The sequence below is a fragment of the Chlorocebus sabaeus genome, chromosome 24 (genome assembly GCF_047675955.1).
Source record: "Chlorocebus sabaeus isolate Y175 chromosome 24, mChlSab1.0.hap1, whole genome shotgun sequence".
In the NCBI taxonomy this organism is placed as follows: domain Eukaryota; kingdom Metazoa; phylum Chordata; class Mammalia; order Primates; family Cercopithecidae; genus Chlorocebus; species Chlorocebus sabaeus.
The window spans coordinates 34,854,027-34,874,145 of record NC_132927.1 but is presented as its reverse complement, the minus strand read 5'-3'; the positions used below and the strand labels follow the sequence as shown (position 1 = coordinate 34,874,145).

General features: G+C 35.8%; 1 protein-coding gene and 1 pseudogene across 11 annotated transcripts in view; both read right to left on the bottom strand.

The window, feature by feature from the left end:
• The window catches only part of KIAA0586 (KIAA0586 ortholog), a 121,194-nt gene that overhangs the window by 77,382 nt on the left and 23,693 nt on the right, over positions 1-20,119 (bottom strand). For 7 of the 11 annotated variants that reach the window (XM_073011030.1, XM_073011033.1, XM_073011031.1 and 4 more), the window contains 9 exons: positions 18,860-19,013; positions 16,573-16,740; positions 14,096-14,219; positions 10,786-10,918; positions 9,626-9,846; positions 9,072-9,144; positions 7,551-7,778; positions 6,445-6,619; positions 1,565-1,759 (listed from right to left, as the gene is read on the bottom strand). In XM_073011030.1, coding sequence (XP_072867131.1) covers positions 1,565-1,759; positions 6,445-6,619; positions 7,551-7,778; positions 9,072-9,144; positions 9,626-9,846; positions 10,786-10,918; positions 14,096-14,219; positions 16,573-16,740; positions 18,860-19,013 — 1,471 coding nt within the window. The remainder of the gene's footprint in view (positions 1-1,564; positions 1,760-6,444; positions 6,620-7,550; positions 7,779-9,071; positions 9,145-9,625; positions 9,847-10,785; positions 10,919-14,095; positions 14,220-16,572; positions 16,741-18,859; positions 19,014-20,119) is intronic. The other 4 variants (XM_037984053.2, XM_037984061.2, XM_037984058.2 and 1 more) reach the window with 1 other exon arrangement.
• LOC140710097 (heat shock factor-binding protein 1 pseudogene) lies at positions 2,456-6,420 on the bottom strand (annotated as a pseudogene).

Here is a 20,119-nt window from a genome sequence, read left to right as displayed (position 1 = left end):
CACCATACCCAGTGACTTTTATTAGGCACTTATACGTACTAAACACTTCACATCACTATCTAATTTAATCCTCAAAATAAAGGCTAATAGAAAGCTATTAATATTATCCACATTTTAAAATGTCAACAACTTTCACTTCCAAAGTCCCATTTGTTTTCTACACATCAAAGTAAAGAGGGGTAGTACAGTGTACTTGTTGAAAACACAGATTATAAAGCCAGACTGTCTCTGCCTGGGTTAGAATCCTGGCACCACTCTAGCTGTGTGGCCTTTGACAAAGTATGTAAACCTTTTGTGCTTCAGTTTCCTTAGGTATACAATTTGTATATTACCAAGTGCTTTATAGGGTGGATTAAATGAAAGAATATATGTAAAATGCTCAGAACTGTACCTGGCACACAGTAAGGACTTTAAAAGTGTTAGCTATTTTATTACTAGAATATATGTTTAAACAGAGAGCTATTATGTTGACATGCCATTAACCCATAATATCAAAAATAAAAAATTCTCTTATGTTAAAAAATATTCATACTTATTGTTAATCAAAACAAAAGAACAGCAATAACACTAAAGGGGAAAAACAGCTAATTAGACTTGAAGAGCTGGTGTGAGGACAAAAATGATCTGTTCAATTTTTAACATGATGACTCAGAGAGAAGGCAAGTAAGTAAACAAACAACTATTGGCTTAGATTACACACCCACACAGCTTTCACTTATGATAGCCTAGTTCAAAAGTACCAAAAAAAAGTACCTTAATACTTCCCCAAAGACATAATGATATTAACAAGACAATCAAACTTCTTGAATTATTATGAATGTCCATGACATATTTAACTTTTTTTTTTTTTAAGAGACAGGGTCTTGTTCTGTTGTCCAGGCTGGAGTACGGTGGCATAATCATCACTCACTGTAGCCTCAAACTCCTGGGCTGAAGGGATTCTCCTGCTTCAGCCTCCAGAGTAGCTAGCACTACAGGTGTGAGCCACCAAGCCCAGCTTTTTTTTTTTTTTTTTGAGACAAGGTCTTGCTATGTTGCCCGGGCTGGTCTCAAACTCCTGGTCTCAAGCAGTCCTCCCATCTCAGCTTCCCAAAGTACTGTGATTAAAGGCATGAGCCACTGTGCCCAGCCAAAACATTGTTTAAAATTTCATTTCATCTACAATAATATACTATAACACACCAAAAGAATTTTTCCTGTTGATGAAACTATAGCAGGAACCCATCATTTCAGAGATTGCTATTACACAGCATAAAACATATTCTGAGGCCCTCCCCCAAACAACAAATAACATTTACAGGAAAAGGTAGATGACTATCATGTTAGTACCATTTTGTAAGTTCTGCTACTGCTGATAAGAATTTTAAATTCACTGGCTGGGCATGGTGGCTCATGCCTGTAATCCCAGCACTTTGAGAGGTTGAGGTGGGCGGATTGCTTGAGTCCAGGAGTTCCAGACCAGCCTGAGCCACATAGCGAAACCCCGTCTCTAATAAATAAACAAACAAACAAACAAATAAATAAATAAAATAAAATTCATCCCACATATTTTGTTGATTCTTACCTAAAAGAATTGCCATAGGAATCAGATGACCTTCCAGTGTACCTGAAAAAGTAGGCATTTCTCTACTTGGGCTGAACAAATACTGCTGATCGCCATGAGGTAACATAGGAACGGAATGTTTCATTTTAGAATCTATCTTCATAGGTTTCGTTGCATAGGAGTCAGTCTGTGTTCTTATTGACTTTACCTTAGTGCCTAAAATAATCACCAATGGCAGATATTTTAAAATATTGTTAGAATATCTACTATTCAGACATCTAGAAATACAACAGCTCTTCACAGAAAAATCTTAATTCTATATAGAAGGTTTCAAGGCCCCAAAACAGAAGTAATATATAGGCTAGAGGTGGCAAACTTCTTAAATGGTCAGGTAGTAAATATCTGTCTGGCAAGCCACGTGATCTCAGCTGTAATGACTCAGTTCTGCTGTTGTATCATGAAAGAAGCCATGGACAATATATACATGAATGAACACAGTTAGAGGCAAATGAAACTTTATAAAAACAGGCAGCTCACGTGTAGGCCACAGTTGCCAGCTCCTGAATAGATATACAACTTGTACAGCTACTATGACAAAATAGATACAATAACTAGAAAAAAATTTTAAAGATTCTGAAGAATATTCCAACAACGTTTGAATTCTTTAAATTTTTTTCCAAAGGTACGAAAAAGTTAACAATCATTTTTGGAATTGATGATTTTCATTTTCTCATTACACCTTTACACACAACATAATTCTGAATAACCAGCTTTTATCCTTTTAAAATATGTACAGATAATTGGATTCTATACTTACTTAAACCTTACTAATATCATTATACAGTAGTCTCTCCTTATCTGTGGTTTCTCTTTCCCTGTCTCAGTTACCCAGGGTCAACCTTGGCTGGAAAATATTAAATGGAAAATTCGAGAAATAAACAATTCATAAGTTTTTAAAAATTATTTATTATTATTTTTTTAGATGGAGTCTCACTCCACCCAGGCTGGAGTACAGTGGTGCGATCTCAGCTCAATGCAACCTCTGCCTCCCAGGCTCAAGTGATCTTGCCACCCTAGCCTCCCGAGTAGCTGAGACCACAGATGCGCGCCACCACACCTGGCTAAGTCATAAGTTTTACAGTGTACACTGTTCTGAGTAGCACATAAAATCTCATGCCATCCTGCTCCATCCTGCCCAGGACATGAATCATCCCTTTGTCCAGGGTCTCTACACTGTAGACACTACCTGCCCATTAATAACTTAGTTGCCGTCTCAGTTGTCAGATTAAAAGAACATAGTACATGTTAGAGCTTGGTACTATCCACAGTTTTAGGCATCCACTGAGGGTATTGGAACATATCTCCCATGAATAAGGGGGACTACTGTACATTTTTTTTTCTGTTCCTATGATTTATACATACACATATAGTCATTATATCCTAAATCTTAAAAAAAACAAAAATTTGATTTTATTTCTCTTTGGAGAAGTGGGTAAGTGTCTATGGAACACATACACACACACAAAATAAAGAATAAAGTAAAAGGGCACAGGAAAAGAGGCTAAAATATTTTCTAAATAATTTCCTAACATTACATTTTTACTTTTAACATGTGGGTGCTTTTAAAAAAAAAAAAAAATGCAGGAACTGCCAAAGTTTTAGTGTTTAATAATTAATAGCACAACTGACCAAGGTCCAAGATGTGAAGATACCACATTCAAGAAAGTGGTGGGTAAACTGCTCTATAAACTAACTATATAGTATGTGATAAGAATGTATGCTTTATAATATAAAATCGGTCTACACACAGTAGTTAGCTGAAAAAAGTCATTCAATCTTCTCTTGGATCAGAAAAATGATATTCCAGATTCCATTATAAATTATTAACAACTCTCAACTCTTGTGTGTGGTAGGTATCTTGTTTTCACCTTCCAGTTCTTCCACCCCAGCCTGTGTCATGGGGTCTGTGATGTTCTTCTCCAGATCACCAATGTGACTACTCATATCATCAATTCTCCCAATGATCTGGTCAGACATAGTCTGAAATTTATCTTGCATCTGCTGCAGGGGTGTCTATACCACCGAGGTGAGGTCCTGCAAGGTCTTGGGGTCAGTCTTCGCCATCTCCCCAGTGCCCAGGTTGGTGGTGATGTCTCAGACCGTCATCTATGCTTCCACTTCACGTGTGGGTGTTTTTATGTATCTAATTGTTTTTTAGAGACAGGATCTTGCTCAGTTGCCCAGGCTGGAGTACAGTGACACTATCATAGCTCACTGCAAACTTGAACTCCTAAGCTCAAGTGCTGAAGCAATCATCCCACCTCAGCCTCCCAAGTAGCTGGGACTACAGGCATGCCCGGCTAATTTTTTTAACTTATTGTAGAGACAGGATCTAGCTATGTTGCTGAGGCTGGTCTTGAACACCGAGTCTCAAGCAATCTTCCTGCCTCAGCCTCCCAAAGTGCTGGGAATACAGGCATGAGCCACTGTGCCCAACCTACACACCCAGACTTTTAAATATAGTTTCCTTTTGTTTATGATCCCAGGAAGAAAAATTGTCATACCATGTCTATATTCTTTCATCTTGTTCTCTGATACTCATTCATTCTATTGAATGAATATTTTTCTTGAGTATTTAAAATGTTTGTTCAGCATCTAATATGTGTTAAACATTGTTTCAGGCACAACGAATACAGAGGTGACTAAACCAACTGTACTCATAGAGCTTATAGTCTAGTAGTGACAAATAAATAAATAATAAATCAAACAAATAAACAAAAATATAACACAGGAAGTGTGAAGTGCTATGAAGAACAATATGGCAGGGTGAGGAGATAAAGAGGAACAGAAGATAATTCTTAGAATAGAATGGTCAGGGTAGAGCTCTCCAAGGAGCTATCATCTAAGAGCAGAGACGGAAGAATTGAGAGGGAGAACCACGCAAGTGCCTGAACGAAGAGCTCTCCAGACGGAGGAAAAAAGAGGGACTGAGGCCCTAGGATGAGCATAAGTCCCTAGGTTCTGGTATGGCTTGGCTCTGTGTCCCTACCCAAATCTCATCTCAAATTGATCCCCATGTGTCACGGGAGAGACCTGGTGGGAGACGACTAGATCATGGGGGCAGTTTCCCCTAATTTCTTATTGTGATAGAGAGTGAGTTATCATGAGATCTGATAGTTTAAAAGAGCATGGCTTCCTTTGCTCCCTCTCCCCTGCTGCCATGTAAGATGTGCCTTGCTTCCCTTTGCCATTACTGTAAGTTTCCTGAGGCCTCCCCAGAGATGTGGAACTGTGAGTCAATTCTACCTTCTTGTCTTTATAAATTACCCAGTCTCAGGTAGTTCTTTATAGCAGTGTGAAAATGAACTAATACACGCACTCAATCACTTCTGATCATTAAAAGGGTTACTGAATAAAGTTATTTTTGGATGTGAAAGCATTTTAAAACCTCAAATTATTTTTTGCAAAGACTTTCAAAACCCCACATATAAATTAATAGCAAAGCTACACTAGGCCGGGCACGGTTTGCTCACGCCTGTAATCCCAGCACTCTGGGAGGCTGAGGCGGGTGGATCACCTGAAGTAAAGAGTTCAAGACCAGCCTGGCCAACATGGCGAAATCCTGTCTCTAATAAAAATACAAAAAAAGATTTGTTGGGTGTCATGGCGCATGCCTGTAACCCCAGCTACTCGGGAGGCTGAGGCAAGAGAATCATCTGAACCTGGGAGGTGGAAGTTGCAGTGAGCCAAGATCGTGCCACTGCACTCCAGCCCGGATGACAGAGCAAGACTCCATCCAAAAAAAAAGAAAAGCAAAGCTACACTAAATAAGAGAAAACTTTAGGGTAAATATCATCCATTAGGATAAATATCACCCATAAGCTATATGCTTTCTATTTTAAATTAGTAAAATTTCTATATAACCTAACACTCTATATGATCGCATAACCTTTAGAAAGGAAAGGGAACCAAAGTAACCACCAGAGCTCCAACTTCTAGAAAGGCTAAGAGAGGAAAACGGGTTTGTATCTACTAGTTATCACATATTGTCAGCTTTAGCTTACTGATTGCCAAGTAGAAGCTGAGAAACTATAATACATAACCAAAGTCAACAGACTTAGTATATAACCAAGAGTTGTATTTAAATATACAGTACCAGTGAATCAGTAGATGTGACTCAAAACACACAGTGATAAATGAAGATGTTTTCAGTTGTGCATGAAAGCAAAACAGTTTTCACCTTTCTACCTAAGTTTCTTTGAAAACAAACAAAACTGCAAAAATGTTCATCAATACTTTTACGATAATAAACAGTATATGGTTGATCTTTCTGTTCATAATGGACCAAGGTCTTCAGGGAAATGTCTCCTTTCCTAGATTATAATTTAGATGCTCAAGATTCATCATCACCCAGCCCGGGCAATGCGGCAAAACCCTGTCTCTACAAAAAATACAAAACAATTAGCCAGGCGTGGTAGTGTGCGTCTGTCATCCCAGCTACTTGGGAGGCTGAGGAGGGAGGATCGCTTGAGTCCAGTAAGTTGAGGCTGCAATGAACCATGATTGTGCCACTGCACTCCAGCCTGGGGGATAGAGTGAGACCCTGTCTTTAAAAAAGAAAAAAAAATCATTTTCTCCTAAATAAAAATTTTATGATGCTTTATCTGAAGATGCCATTTAATTCTACATTTCTTCCCAATTATACCTATGTTGTGTCTGATTTTTAAATGTTGGTGTATTTCTTCCCACCTCTCCAAAGAGGAACTATTTTTCCATCCCCAAGCATTATATAATTTGAACGGCAAGTATAAGCTATAAATATAAAAAACGAAAAGAAACTTTATATATTAAACTGATACTATTAAGAAATGAGATTAAACATAGAAAATGAGATTCCTTACCTTTAACTCGTTCTATTACTTTTGGTCTCTGTGGTTTGGACTTAGGAGATGGAGAATTAAATCTGAGATATGGTCCTTTTTTAAGAGTGCTTCGATGGCCCTGATAAACTGGCTTTCCATAGACTTGTAACATATAATCTTCATCTTGTATTACTGTGGTTGCTTTCAAAAGCCCCTATGTGTAAAAGTTATTCAACTCACCATGAAAATAGTCATCAAACACTTATCTCATTTTTCTAAAGCCTCTTTTTGCTAGCTTAAGTATTATAATAAGAATGATTAGGTCAAACATAACCTCTATTTTAAACAGCCCTTAAATTCTAGATACAGGTTTCAAGCATTAGTTTGAAAAGCTTTAAATACAAAAATCATCCACCTAAGAAACATGAAAATTTTTACATTACTAAGTATATTTTCAGCACCAATAAGAAACATTTAAACACATTTTACATATTTACTCCAGTACAATAAAAATACGGTAACCTTAACCTTTAAATAATTTTATATATTTCTGAATCCACCTTCAACCATAATCTAAATGTCACAGAAAGGTAGCATTTACTGAGCATCTACTAAGTACCAAGCATTGAATTAGATGCTTTACTGATCTGCTCAAAAATCCATGTTTGGCACTTAGAAACTTATAGCCTAGGGCAGTCAAAAAAATTTCCTCCATACCATCTAGTACCATGCCTTGCATATACTAGGCACTCAACATGCATTTGTTAAACTGAAACATAAACTACACACACACACACACACACACACACACACACACACAAATGAAACACAATTTTGGGTACCATAAACTAGAGAATCTACTTTTTGGACTAGATGATCTCTAGATATACCTTTATACTTGCTATAACTACAAAATGATGATGTTAGGGTGTGAGATCTCAGAAGAAAGGAACTATCTATTTTGTTCAGTGCTTTTCACATCATAAATCCAAAACCCTAAATATCAATAGTGTAAAGATACTTACATTTGTATAGTTCTTCATGTTTTTAAAACACCTTTAACATTCGCTTCATTATTTATCTCTTAAAGGAAATGATTGATTATAACACAATAATTATGTTAAAAGAATAGATTAGGATCTTACTTCCTTTCTCTCTTTCTGTAAACTTGAAGTAGGCATGCCCCTTGTAGGTAGATTTCTAAAATGCTCTTCTATTTGCTTTTGAGAATGTTTTCTTGGAATTACAGATTTGTTTACAGTTTTATCTTGTGTGTTGGTTCTAATATCTTTAGTCATATTCTGACCTTTCTTAGTTCTCTGATTCTTCTGATCAAATCTTTTTTGTTCATAATCTGTTCTTGACAGTTCATCCTTAACATAACCAAAGTTAAAATTACTTAAAATACATACAAATAGTAATGCTTTCACATCAGAAACTATAATAATTTATTTTTTGCTGTTTTATAAATACAGTTTAGCAGTTTTAAATGTGTTAAAAATAAAGGATATTGGCTTTATTGGATATATAAAAATAAAAATTCTCTGGAAAAATAAACAAAACCCTAAAAATACTAGTATCTTTTGGAGCAGGGAATGGAAATAATAGAAGGGTTGCAGGGGTAAGAGGACAACTTTGCATGACAAACCTTTTTACACTTTTTGATGATTGAACCATATGAATTTTGCTAACAGTTTAAAAAATTAAAAATACGTTTTAAAAAAGGCAAACAATTTTGTACCAAAACTCTGAGATAAATATAAATTAAAATTATGTGAAAGTTTAAACAAATACATTTTACATGGGATTCGTGGCAAAAGAGTAAGATACATTGCCAGCTAGCTATAGAGTGCAAACTAGACTCCAAATCTTCTGACTCTTAGTTCAACTTTTTTGTGTGTACCACATAGTACCTAAAATAAATTTTTCATAAGTTCATTAGAAATATATATTTTTAAACAACAAGGTTTTAAAATATATTTCTGTGTTTATTGCTGTGGAAACAGTACTGATAATTCACCTTGCTACCATTGTAAGTAGCATATAAGCACATTCACGGTCAAAAAAACACACCTTGCACTCCAGGACAAAATAACAGCTTAGCCTGTCTAGTTCTGCTCACTCAAATATAAAAATATTTTAAATTTCCTCTACATTATGGACCCTCTAAGAAAGATAACTCCCAGACTTTTTCAATGCGGATGTTTGAAGATGTACCATGCCCATTGTGGATGTGAGAAAGAGGCAGTTTTTCCATCTGGTATTGACTTCTGTAAACTTAGTAAATCTAGCTGTTATTTTTCTCTTTGCATTACTCTGGTATTTTTACTTTGCCAGGCCAATGCTTCTAAATCTGTTGTTTTCAAATATCTTTGAAAATATAATTCTTTTTCCAAACACTTTTGCTTAATTTTCTTTCAGATTATTCACGTTTTAGTTTTTGTCCAACAATTTGCCAAATAAGAGCCAGAATATAATTGAAGATAATGTACTTGTTAAACAAAGCTAAACTTATTACTAAGTAAATATAAAGAGTGACAGTGAAATTAAAAATAAGTAGATTTTTATATAAGAAATATTTTGAGAACAAATGTAATGCCTATAAATTGGAATCAATATTATCTTCTGAGAATTCACTTAATTTTCAGTTTTTTTCCAAGACATACCTGAATTTCCACAGAGATAGTTTTAATCCATTCATCCACTGTCTTTCTGATCCTGATTTTCTCTGACATCTCTCTACGAAAGAGAAAAATGAATTTTCTTAAATTAGCACTTACTGTCCTGAGCAGGACTTGGATCAGATCTAACTCTTATGTAGTTGTGAACCTGCTATCCTAATATCCTTCATCTGAAAAGGAAAGGATATTAGGATAGTAGGATGGGGGCCGAACATCCTTCATCTGCAAAGGAAAAACCAATGGTATTAGTTTTCATCAAACATTTGAAGGATAAATGTTTGAAAAGCACATGTGGACCCAAGAAGATGTGTACCAAAGAAAGAAAAAATCAAAAGAAAAATTTCCACCAGAAAAAAGTAGTACCACCATATATATATCCAAATTCCAACTTTATAATAAGTTCCACATCTTCGAAGGCAATAAAGCACCTTTTAAAAATATTAAAACATATTAAGGAAAACAAAGTGCTTTGAAAAAAATTGTGAAGAAAGCAGAACTGGCAGACTCATAAATAGCCTTGGCTGCCAACATCCTCTTACCTGTTGGTAGATAAAGCATTAATAAGCGAATACATGGCAGCTCCATCTTTTGCACGAATAATAGCTTCCAGGTTTTCTTCAAGTACTTTTTTATTGTTTTGTACTCCTCTCAAAATCTTCTCAGCATCTTTCAATACAGATCGTGTTGTATTGGTTGTGGGAAGCTTAACAGAATTCTGTGGAAGATCTGGAAGCTTCAACATACTCAGAGATTCTTTTGGCTTAAAAGAAAAAAAGACCAGAAAGTTACTAAACTCACGTTGATTCCTTTAATCAAAAAAACAGCTATCACTATTGTTGAGACCATACATTATACCAATATATACTAAGGACTCAATTTGTCAAACTGAAGACTTACAAAAGAATACTTGGCAATCAAAGTGTTTTTCCTCCATTTAGAAATATTAATATGGGCCAGGCGTGGTGGCTCACACCTGTAATCCCAACACTTTTGGGAGGCCAAGGACTCCTCAGGTGGATCACCTGAGGTCAGGAGTTTGAGACCAGCCTGGCCAACATGGTGAAACCCTGTCTCTACTAAAAATACAAAAATTAGCCGGGTGTGGTAGCACACGCTTGTAATCCCAGCTGCTCAGGAGGCTGAGGCAGAAGAAGTGCTTGAACCCGGGAGATGGAGGTTGCAGTAAGCCGAGATTGCACCATTGCACTCCAGTCTGGGCAACAGAGTGAGACTACGTCTCAACAACAAACTAATGTGAGTGTTAAGTAAAATAGAGGTGGGAAATCCATAGCAGTGCTAAGCAGTCCAGCAACCAATAATAATTTCTCTCTCTGCTGAAGAAAGCTAAAATAAAATAAAAGCAAGTTGGCTCTTTATGTATGGAAGGTAGGGCAGACACTGTGGATTGGATAAATGATGTCCATTCATTTACAGGTCTCTTTTCCCCTTCCTCCCTTTCCAACAGAAGCTGGGAAGCCAGAAGTGGCTATATGACTCAGTCCTGGTCAAGGAGCGATAAGCAGAAATCACTTGGTGAAGGCCTCTGGAAATACTTTATAAATGGAACAGACATGGCTGACATGTCTTTTTCAGTGCTTTTTCTTCATCCTTCCTCCTAATTTCTATCTTTATAACTTTTTTATTCCTTTTTAATTTTTATCTTAACTAATCATCAATTTTAAGACCATTCCCATTTTACCTGGACCATGCTATTTGTTTCTTTCTCCTTTTGGCCAAGGTCATGAAGAACATCATCAGACTTCTGTAGAGTCACTTTAGTTGTTCCTAGCTCTTCACAGGAAGGAAATCTTTGAGAATGTAGAGTTTCAACGCTATAGAAGATTTTTTTTAAAAGTTTCCTAAATTGTTGTAAATTCAGTAAACATTTTATTACACAAATCTTTGATACAGTCTTAGCTACAGATTACTAAATGGTATCCTATTAAAAAATTGAACCATGGAATTAATCAGTTACGTGATTAAACAAATGAAACAAAAAATCACAAGAGACAAAATGATCTAACCAGAAAAGTTTAGACGTAGCAGAAAAGGAAGAGGAAAAGGTTATGCTTTCAAGAAGCTAACATCCAGAAGCACTTCCAGATTGGTGAAGAACTTCTGAAAATCTGCTTCTCCATAAGCACAATGAGAACCCTAGCAAAAATCATCGAAATCAAGTTTTTCTAACCTCTGGAAATTAAACACTTGCAAGAACCTGAGGAGCATTTATTCAAGAAAAATGGCTGACTCTAGGCAAGAAAAGCAAGTTTTATGGAATTTTTTTAACTTGCCTCATCTTCAGGACCCTATTCCCAACTCTGTGGTGGCCTTGAAAACCAACAGCCTCACAACCACTAAAGACAATAGAATGGTTTCAAGCTCTCCTAAAAGTCTCATTCATAGTATTTGTCTTTATTTGACCTTACTCAACTTTAGCGCAGTGAGAAACTATCCCCAGGGCATTTTTCAAAAACAGTGGCAACTGTTTAACATCTCAGCAGCCTGAGGTAGTGATACTGGTTGGGGCAAACAAGACTGGTCAACAGATGTTAAAAATCTAGGTAATAAGATGTCCATAGTGGAGTTTTGAAAAGCTCCAACGTATTGCTAGGAATCTAGAAAGTCATGCCTTCTAGTCCACATACAGGGCTATGTACATGTCCAAGAGAGACCTGGGAAGTTCCTAATCACTCACTTCTGGCTGACCTTGAGGCTCTGTGCAAGTAGGAAGTGAAAGGCTAAAACAGACTCATAATCTGCCAGGCACTGGAGGCATGCTCTAGCACATGTGTGTGCGCGGCGTGCATGCATATACACACACACACACACACACACTCCATGGCAAAGAGAGGGAGAGTTATCAGTTCAAGGCAGTTAAGGAAATCTCTTTCCAATCATTAGCAGACTAAGCTAACAAAACAGAGACTTCAGTGGGAGCACATGACAAAGAACACAGACTTCACAGAATTAGTCCAGGAAAGTCACTAAACAAACAGCAACAACAATAAACTCTGGGAGGTGAAAGAATCTAATTTCCAGAGCTGCCACACTGTATTATTTAAAATGCCGTTTTCAACAAAGATTTATGAGACATACAAAGAAACAGGAAAGTAGAGCCCAAACACAGAAAAAAGCACAGTCAAAAGAAACCACTGTTGAGGAATCCCAGATATGAGACTTACTAGGCAAAGACTATAAATCAGCTATTACTAAAAGAAACCAGTTTTAAAATTAAAAGAAAGTATAAGAATGAAGTCTTGCCAAATATAGAATGATCAATAAAGACACAGAAAATATTTTTTAAAAGACAAACAGAAATTCTGCAGCTGAAAAATACAATAACCGAAATGTATAATTCACTAGAGGGGCTCAACACCATATTTGAGTTGGCAGAAGAAAGAATCAACAAACTTTAAGACAGGCTAATTGAGATTATCCAGTCTGAGAAATGGAAAGAAAAATGGAAGAAAAATTAAGTCTTAGAGACCTGTGGGACACCATCAAGCACACCAACATACAACTCCTCATCAGAAACCATAGAGTCCAGAAGGCAGTCAGGTGACATATTCAAAATGCTGAAAGAAAAAGAACATCTACCAAAAATTCTACATGTAGCAAAACTATCCTTCAAAAGTGAAGGAGGGGACACCAGGGGTGTGTGTGCAGAGAGGGATGACCATGTGAAGAGACAGCAAGAGGGAGGCCACCTGTAAGTCAAGAAGAAAGGCCTCAAAAGAAACCAACCCAGCTAGCACCTTGATCTTGAACTTCCAGCTTCCACAACTATGAGAAACCAAATGTCTGTTTAAACAACAAAAAAAAGTGAAAAAAAAAATTAAGACAATACCAGATAAACAAAAACTGAGACAATTCACTGCTAACAGACCTACCCTATAAGAAATACTATCAGGAGTCCTTCAGGGTGGAATAAAAGGACACCAGGCTAACCTGAATCCATATGAAGAAATAGAGTACTGGTAAAGATGAACTATATAGGTGAATATAAAAGCTAGTATACATATTTTTGTTGGTATCTCTTTTCTTTTCCTATCTGATTTAAAAGACAGCTGCATCAAGTAATAATTATCAGACTACATAGATGAGCTTATAATGTATAAAGATGTAATTTGTATGATAATAATAGAAGAAAGAAAAGGGGAGGGAACGAGGCTTTACAGGAGCAAAGTTTCTGAATAATACTGAAATTAAATCACTATCAATCCAAATTAGATTGCTTTAAGTTAATATGTTAATTGTAATTCCTAGAGTGACCACTAAGAAAATAACTCAAAAAATAATAGTAAATGACAAAAGAATTAAAATGGTGCAACTAAAAAATGTCCAATACAAAAGAAGGCACTAAGGGAGGAACAGTGAACCTAAAAGACCTAAGGCATATAGAAAGCAACATGGTAGACATAAATCCTACCTTATCAGTGATTACATTAAATAGACTGAAATTATACAATATCTCCATACAAAATTACTCAACATATGGCTCCTCTAGTTTTTATTACTGTAGTTTTCAAGATGTTGAAGATAAATATAATTATCATGGCCCAGATTTGATTTTTTAAAAACTTTTTATTCTGTAAAATTTCAAATATACACAAATATATAGAAAATACTAAAATGAACCTCATATACCCAATATTTAACTACAAAAATCATTAACTTTTGGTTGACCTCATTTTATCTATACTCCCCAACCTACTTGCCCCTACCCTATATTGGATTATTTTTTGAAACAAATCCTAGATATCATTTAATCAGAAATGAATAATCTGCATACATTAGAAATCAATAATCTGCATTTTGAAAAAATGAGATATTCATTTCATAGCTATATTATAGAAAGTGGGAAGATATATTAGCATCAGAAAATAGTAACTAAATCTAAGTTAAATTTAAGAAGCAATGCTATAATTTATTAAAAGTCCCAAAGAAATGTAAAAAATCTGAACAAAGCTCTTTTCAATCTAGTTTTCATTCCAATCTCTTGTTTTCACCTGTTTGTCTTCTCAGGAGTCCATCCTATTTTTGACCTAGTTAGTGAGGTGGTATTTGATGATTCACTTTTTCTTGTCAAAGAATCATTATTATTCAAAATTTGTTCCAATAGTCTTACATTTCCTGAAATAGAAGAGATGTAGTATCATTTTCCAAATACTAATTCATTTATCTTGTATATAACATCTCATATATTCGTATTCTGGCCTAAGTTAGCTTCCTATGATGATTATCTACTCAGTTTATAGCCTACAAGCTGGGCGTGGTGGCTCACGCCTGTAATCACAGCACTTTGGGAGGCTGAGGTGGGTGGATCACCTGAGGTCAGGAGTTTGAGACCAGCCTGACTAACATGGAGAAACCCGTCTCTACTAAAAATAGAAAAAATTAGCTGGGCGTGGTGGTGCGTGCCTGTAATCTCAGCTACTTGGGAGGCTGAGGCAGGAGAATTGCTTGAACCTGGGATGCGGAGGTTGCAGTGAGCCGAGATCGTGCCATCACACTTCAGCCTGGGCAACAAGAGTGAAACTCCATCTCAAAAAAAAAAAAAAAAAAAAAATTATAGCCTACAATGTAGCCTACAATTTAGGCTATAAATATACTCATCAAATAAAACTAAATATTTATACCTCATAAAAACTATACCGCAACCAGGCGCAATGGCTCATGCCTGTAATCCCAGCATTCTGGGAGGCCGAGGCAGGAGGATTGCTTGAGGCCAGGAGTTTGAGACCAGCCTGGGCAACAAAGCAAGACCCTGTCTCTATAAAGAAAAATACATAAACAAGTAAGTAAAAGTTTGAATTAATAGAAAAACCCCTAAATTTATTTCCATCACAGAAAAAAGGAATTTGAGAAGTGTCATCATCACAAAGTCCAGCAAAATAGATGATTTTTATAAATTAGTAAAGAAGAGATTTACCTATTTCTTCAAAGTACGAATTAAGTGGATCTATCCTTTAGCCTTGTTTGTATGTAGTAAGACTACATAGTAATTTTTGGTGTAAGGTTGCCTTCTTTATTAAAGATTTTATCACTTTGTGACTTTCTTAAAATTCTTTAAATGTGCCTAAGACTTGCATGCATTTAAATGATTCCAAGAATAAAAGTGTTTAGTTTAATATTTCACTTACTTTTGTTAGAAGGGGTACATTTTAAGACTGTAATATACTATTTTCTTTTAATTTATTTCCATAGATTTTTGGGGAACAGGTGGTATTTGGTTACATAAGTAAGTTCTTTATTGGTGATTTGTGAGATTTTGGTGCACCCATCATCTGAGCAGTATACACTGAACCCAATGTGTAGTCTTTTATCCCTCACCCCTTTCCCACCCTTTCCCCACAAGTCCCCAAAGTCCATTGTATCATTCCTATGGCTCTGCATTCTCATAGCTTAGCTCCCATTTATGAGTGAGAATATATGATGTTTGGTTAATACACGTCCCTTATAAAAGTTCCTGTTCTGTGTTAAAAAGTTCATATATGGCCGGGCACAGTGGCTCACGCCTATAATCCCAGCACTTTGGGAGGCCAAGGTGGGCGGATCACAAGGTCAGGAGATCGAGACCATGCTGGCTAACACGGTGAAATCCTGTCTCTACTAAAAATACAAAAAATTAGCCTGGTATGGTGACATGCGCCTGTAGTCCCAGCTACTCAGGAGGCTGAGGCAGGAGAACTGCTTGACCCTAGGAGGCGGAGGTTGCAGCAAGTCGAGATCGTGCCACTGCACACCAGGCTGGGTGACAGAGAGACTTCGTCTCAAAAAAAGTTCATATATTAGCACTTTTTCCAAGTGAACATGGTGATAGATGTTGTTTCTCTACGTTTTATTATTGAAATTCACACCTAAAAACAGTATGAGGAAGCACACTCTAAAAATGATCAGCCTTACCTTCAGTAAAGCATTGTTTTTTGTTTATTAATAACAAAACTTGGCCAAGCGCAATGGCTCACATCTGTAATCCCAGCACTTTGGGAGGCTGAGGTGGGTAGATCGCTTGAGCCCAGGAGTTTGTGACCAGCGTGGGAAACATAGTGAAACCCCATCTCTAAGAAAAATACAAAAATTAGCCTGGTGTGGTGGCGTGCACCTGTAGTCCCAGCTACTCAGGAGGCTGAAGTGGGAAGATCAATTGAGCCCGGGGAGGTAGAGGCTGCAGTGAGCCATGATCACACCATTGTACTCCAGTCTGGGTGACAGAGTGAGACCCTGTCTCACAAAAAATAAATAAAAATTAACAAAACTTGTTAATTAAAAGTTTAAGTAATAACCTGTAAGAGATAGAATAATTAATTATAAATGTATACCTCCAACTCCTTTCACAAGGAATCTAAAGAAGCTTGATTTTCCCAGCAAGTATCATTTAAAGTAAAATACTACAAATACAGATCCCACTTCAGTTTCTACTAGGCACAGAAAATCTCATGACAATTTCCTAATTTGGGATAGGTCTAGTAAAAGTCTCTATTACCTCTGTGACAGGACACTTCCATATTTTCCTTTTCTTCCAAAAGATTTTCCCTCTTTGATAGTTCATCATCCCTTGAAACAGGTACAGGAGCAAATCTGCGAGGTGCTGGTGTCTCCAAAGGAGATTTCTGTTTATCAAAACTCGTATCTTCAACTTCTTTTAAAGATGCTTTAACAGAAAATTTTTTTAAAAATTAACTTGCTTTTAAAAAGCTCTAAAAATTATAGCATATTACTCTTCCCTATACTTTAAAAATAAAGCCAAAATTATAAATTATAAATTATTAACAAGTGTAGAGAAATAACTTCACCCCATTAAAAATCAAAAGAAATGAAGACTACAAACATTTTACACTTACATCTAGTAAATATGAATCTATATGATAATATTCAGAACTATTGAAGCAGTGATGAAACAGGAATAGCCAGATACTTTTCACTGTGGCAAAAAGTATAGGAAGAATTAAAGTTTTATATAATTTAACTTAGTAATCTTAATCTTGTGAAATTATTATAAGGAAATAACATAAAAGAAAATGTGCTTAAAATATGATGATGTTTATTACAGTATTATTTATGAAGACGCAAACCTAAAAACTGTCTGAGTATCTGAAACCGGATAACGGTCAAGTAGACTGTGAAATAGTTATTCAATAGGCTACCCTTTAGTCATTACAAGTTAAAATTATGAAGACAACTATATAAAATATGGCAGATGTTTTTATGTACTAGTAAAAAAGCTGTATAAAATGCTACAGTTACAATTATGTAAACATGATATATGCCCAAGAAAAAGCATAGAAAAATTAACAGTTTAATTTACTGAATTTTTAATTTACTTCTTTTATTTATTACTGTAACATATATACAAAGAAACAAATTCAATTTACAAACAATAAAACAGACACCTTTTTCATGAAAACTCGAGTTTAAGAAAAACAAAATTATAAGCAAGAAATTCTCTGGAAGTGAGTTATGAAAAAAGTGTCCACTGCTATTGAAGGCACTCAGCTGGGTCATACTGAAACATGAGTTCTGGCCCTAGCTCTGACATCCTCCCGCTCATGTCAGGTAACCTTGAGCAGGCAAGTCATATCATTCTATGCTTCATTGTCCTCTCTTCATAACTTAAAAAAGGACTCATATTACTTCACAACAGTTCTTTGTTGTTGTTGTTAACAATGAAGCACAGAATGGTATGACTTACCTTGAGCAGGCAAGTCATACCATTCTGTGCTTCATTGTCCTCTCTTCATAACTTAAAAATGGACTCATATTACTTCACAACAGTTCTTTGTTGTTGTTGTTTGCTTTTTTGTTTTTGAAACAGCGTCTTGCTCTGTCACCCAGGTTGGAGTGTAGTTGCATGACCACAGCTCACTGAAGCCTCAACCTCCTGGGCTCAGGCAATCCTCTGACCTCAGCCTCCGAAGTAACTAGGACTACAGGCATGTGCTACCACACCTGGCTAATTTTTTTATTTTTACTTTTAGAGACAGGATCTCACTATATTTCCCAGGTTGGTCTCGAACTCCTGGGCTCAAGTGATCCTCTCATCCTGGCCTCTCAATGTGCTGGGCACAACAGTTTTGTAAGGACCACTCATTTACTGCAAAATGTAAAGCACCTTATAAGCATGAGCAATCTTTAATGACTGTAATACAACAATGTTCTAACAAATCAAGTGTTGAAAATATTGTACTATATAGAGTTGTATATCATTAAAGGGATAGTCCCTCGATTTTCTTTAGTTCATTATTCAAATATCAATAACTTAGAAACACATTTATTAATTTATTTTAAATACTAAAGTTTTAACAAATAAGCTATGTATTCCTTTGTTAGGTAGTCACTCTGACAGAATCAAGAAAGAGCAAATATGCAGTTTGTCAGAGAACAGGAGAATTGATTTATTTACAAGCATTTTTATAGTAAACAAGTAAATTTTTCCTAAATTTATAAGTGCTTCTGATAATTTATGAAGGTTATTAATTAAAACCACAGATAAGAACATAATCCATAATTTTAAAAAATTTCAAAATAACCTAAAAATTACTTGACAAAAAAAAGAACTCGTTTTATCTAAGACAAGGTAGCCTGAGAAAGAAAATTTTTAAAAAAAGAACATTAAAAAAAAACACCAAATAGTTTTATAAAACAAAAACTCCTATAAATAAATTTTATAAAACAAAAACTCCTACTGCTCAGGAAATATGTTTTCAGTTTATGCAGCACAAAGAAAATTCATAGCTGACATTTTTTATTCATAGAGAACTACATATTTTTACCTTGTTTGGAAGCAAATGTGTTATATAAAGATGCATTACAGCTACCAAGATTAGAATGTTCTGGTTTTACAGAATACTTTTCCACAGCTCTGGAGGAGGGCATACTAACAGGCTGAAAACTACTAGTCTTGAGTGCAGCACTAATAAAATGCGTCTAAAAGAAATAAGATTATTTTATTATTTTCAGATATCATTTGAAAGAGTTAGATGATAAAATACATTGAAATATTAGAGTTAAACATAATTTACTACATTTAATAAACAATGAAAAAATATATATTACATTGCAACTATCCACTATAGTAGCAGCAGCGATGCCATTGGAAAGATGTAGAATCACAAAGATGTGACTAAGCCTGACTCTGCTGTGTGACCTTAATCATTTTCCCTAACCATTCTAAACCTCAGTGTTGTTCTTTCTACCTTAGACATGGCTCAGGGGCCACTACAGCCGGCTAAGAGAAGACCAGGAAGGAGAGGCCCTTGCCCTAAACCTCTACTTGAATCAGAGAATTTTAAACCAAAACATCCTATCTTCTATATCCTAAATGGTAGGATTTTGTTCGAGGTCAAGGTTTGAAAATCATTGATAGTGAGTACTCAAATAAATATCCATGCTTAGCAGCAGCAATAAAATATGTGTTTGTATATAAATGGAAACTACAGTGACAACACAGTTTTCAGCACTATTTATTAAAATACCTGAAATGGGGCCAGGCACAGTGGCTCACGCCTGTAATCCCAGCACTTTGGGAGGCCAAGGCAAGTGGATCACCTGAGGTCAGGAGTTCCACCCGTCTCTCCTAAAAATACAAAAATCAGCTGAGCGTGGTGGCGGGAGCCTGTAATCCCAGCTACCCAGGAGGCTGAGGCATGAGAATCACTTGAACCCGGGACACGGAGGTGGCAGTAAGCCGAGATGGTGTCACTACACTCCAGCCTGGGTGACAGAGCGAGACTCTATCTCAAAAATAAAATAAAATATCTAAAATAAGCAAGTATCTTAACTAATAAAACTGGTTTCAAAAGAGAGGGTTTTATTGTTTTAATTTTTGTGGGTACATAGTAGGTGTATATATTTATGGAGCACATGAAATATTTTGATACAGGCATGCAATGAGTAATAATCCAAACAGAATTTTATGCCAGGCCAAGAAAAACTTAAAAAGATTCATAGTTCTACAGAATTTCTAAAAGTGTGTTGAGATCCCTCTACATAAAACAGATGAAACAGACTCAACTAATTTCATTTCATTAAGC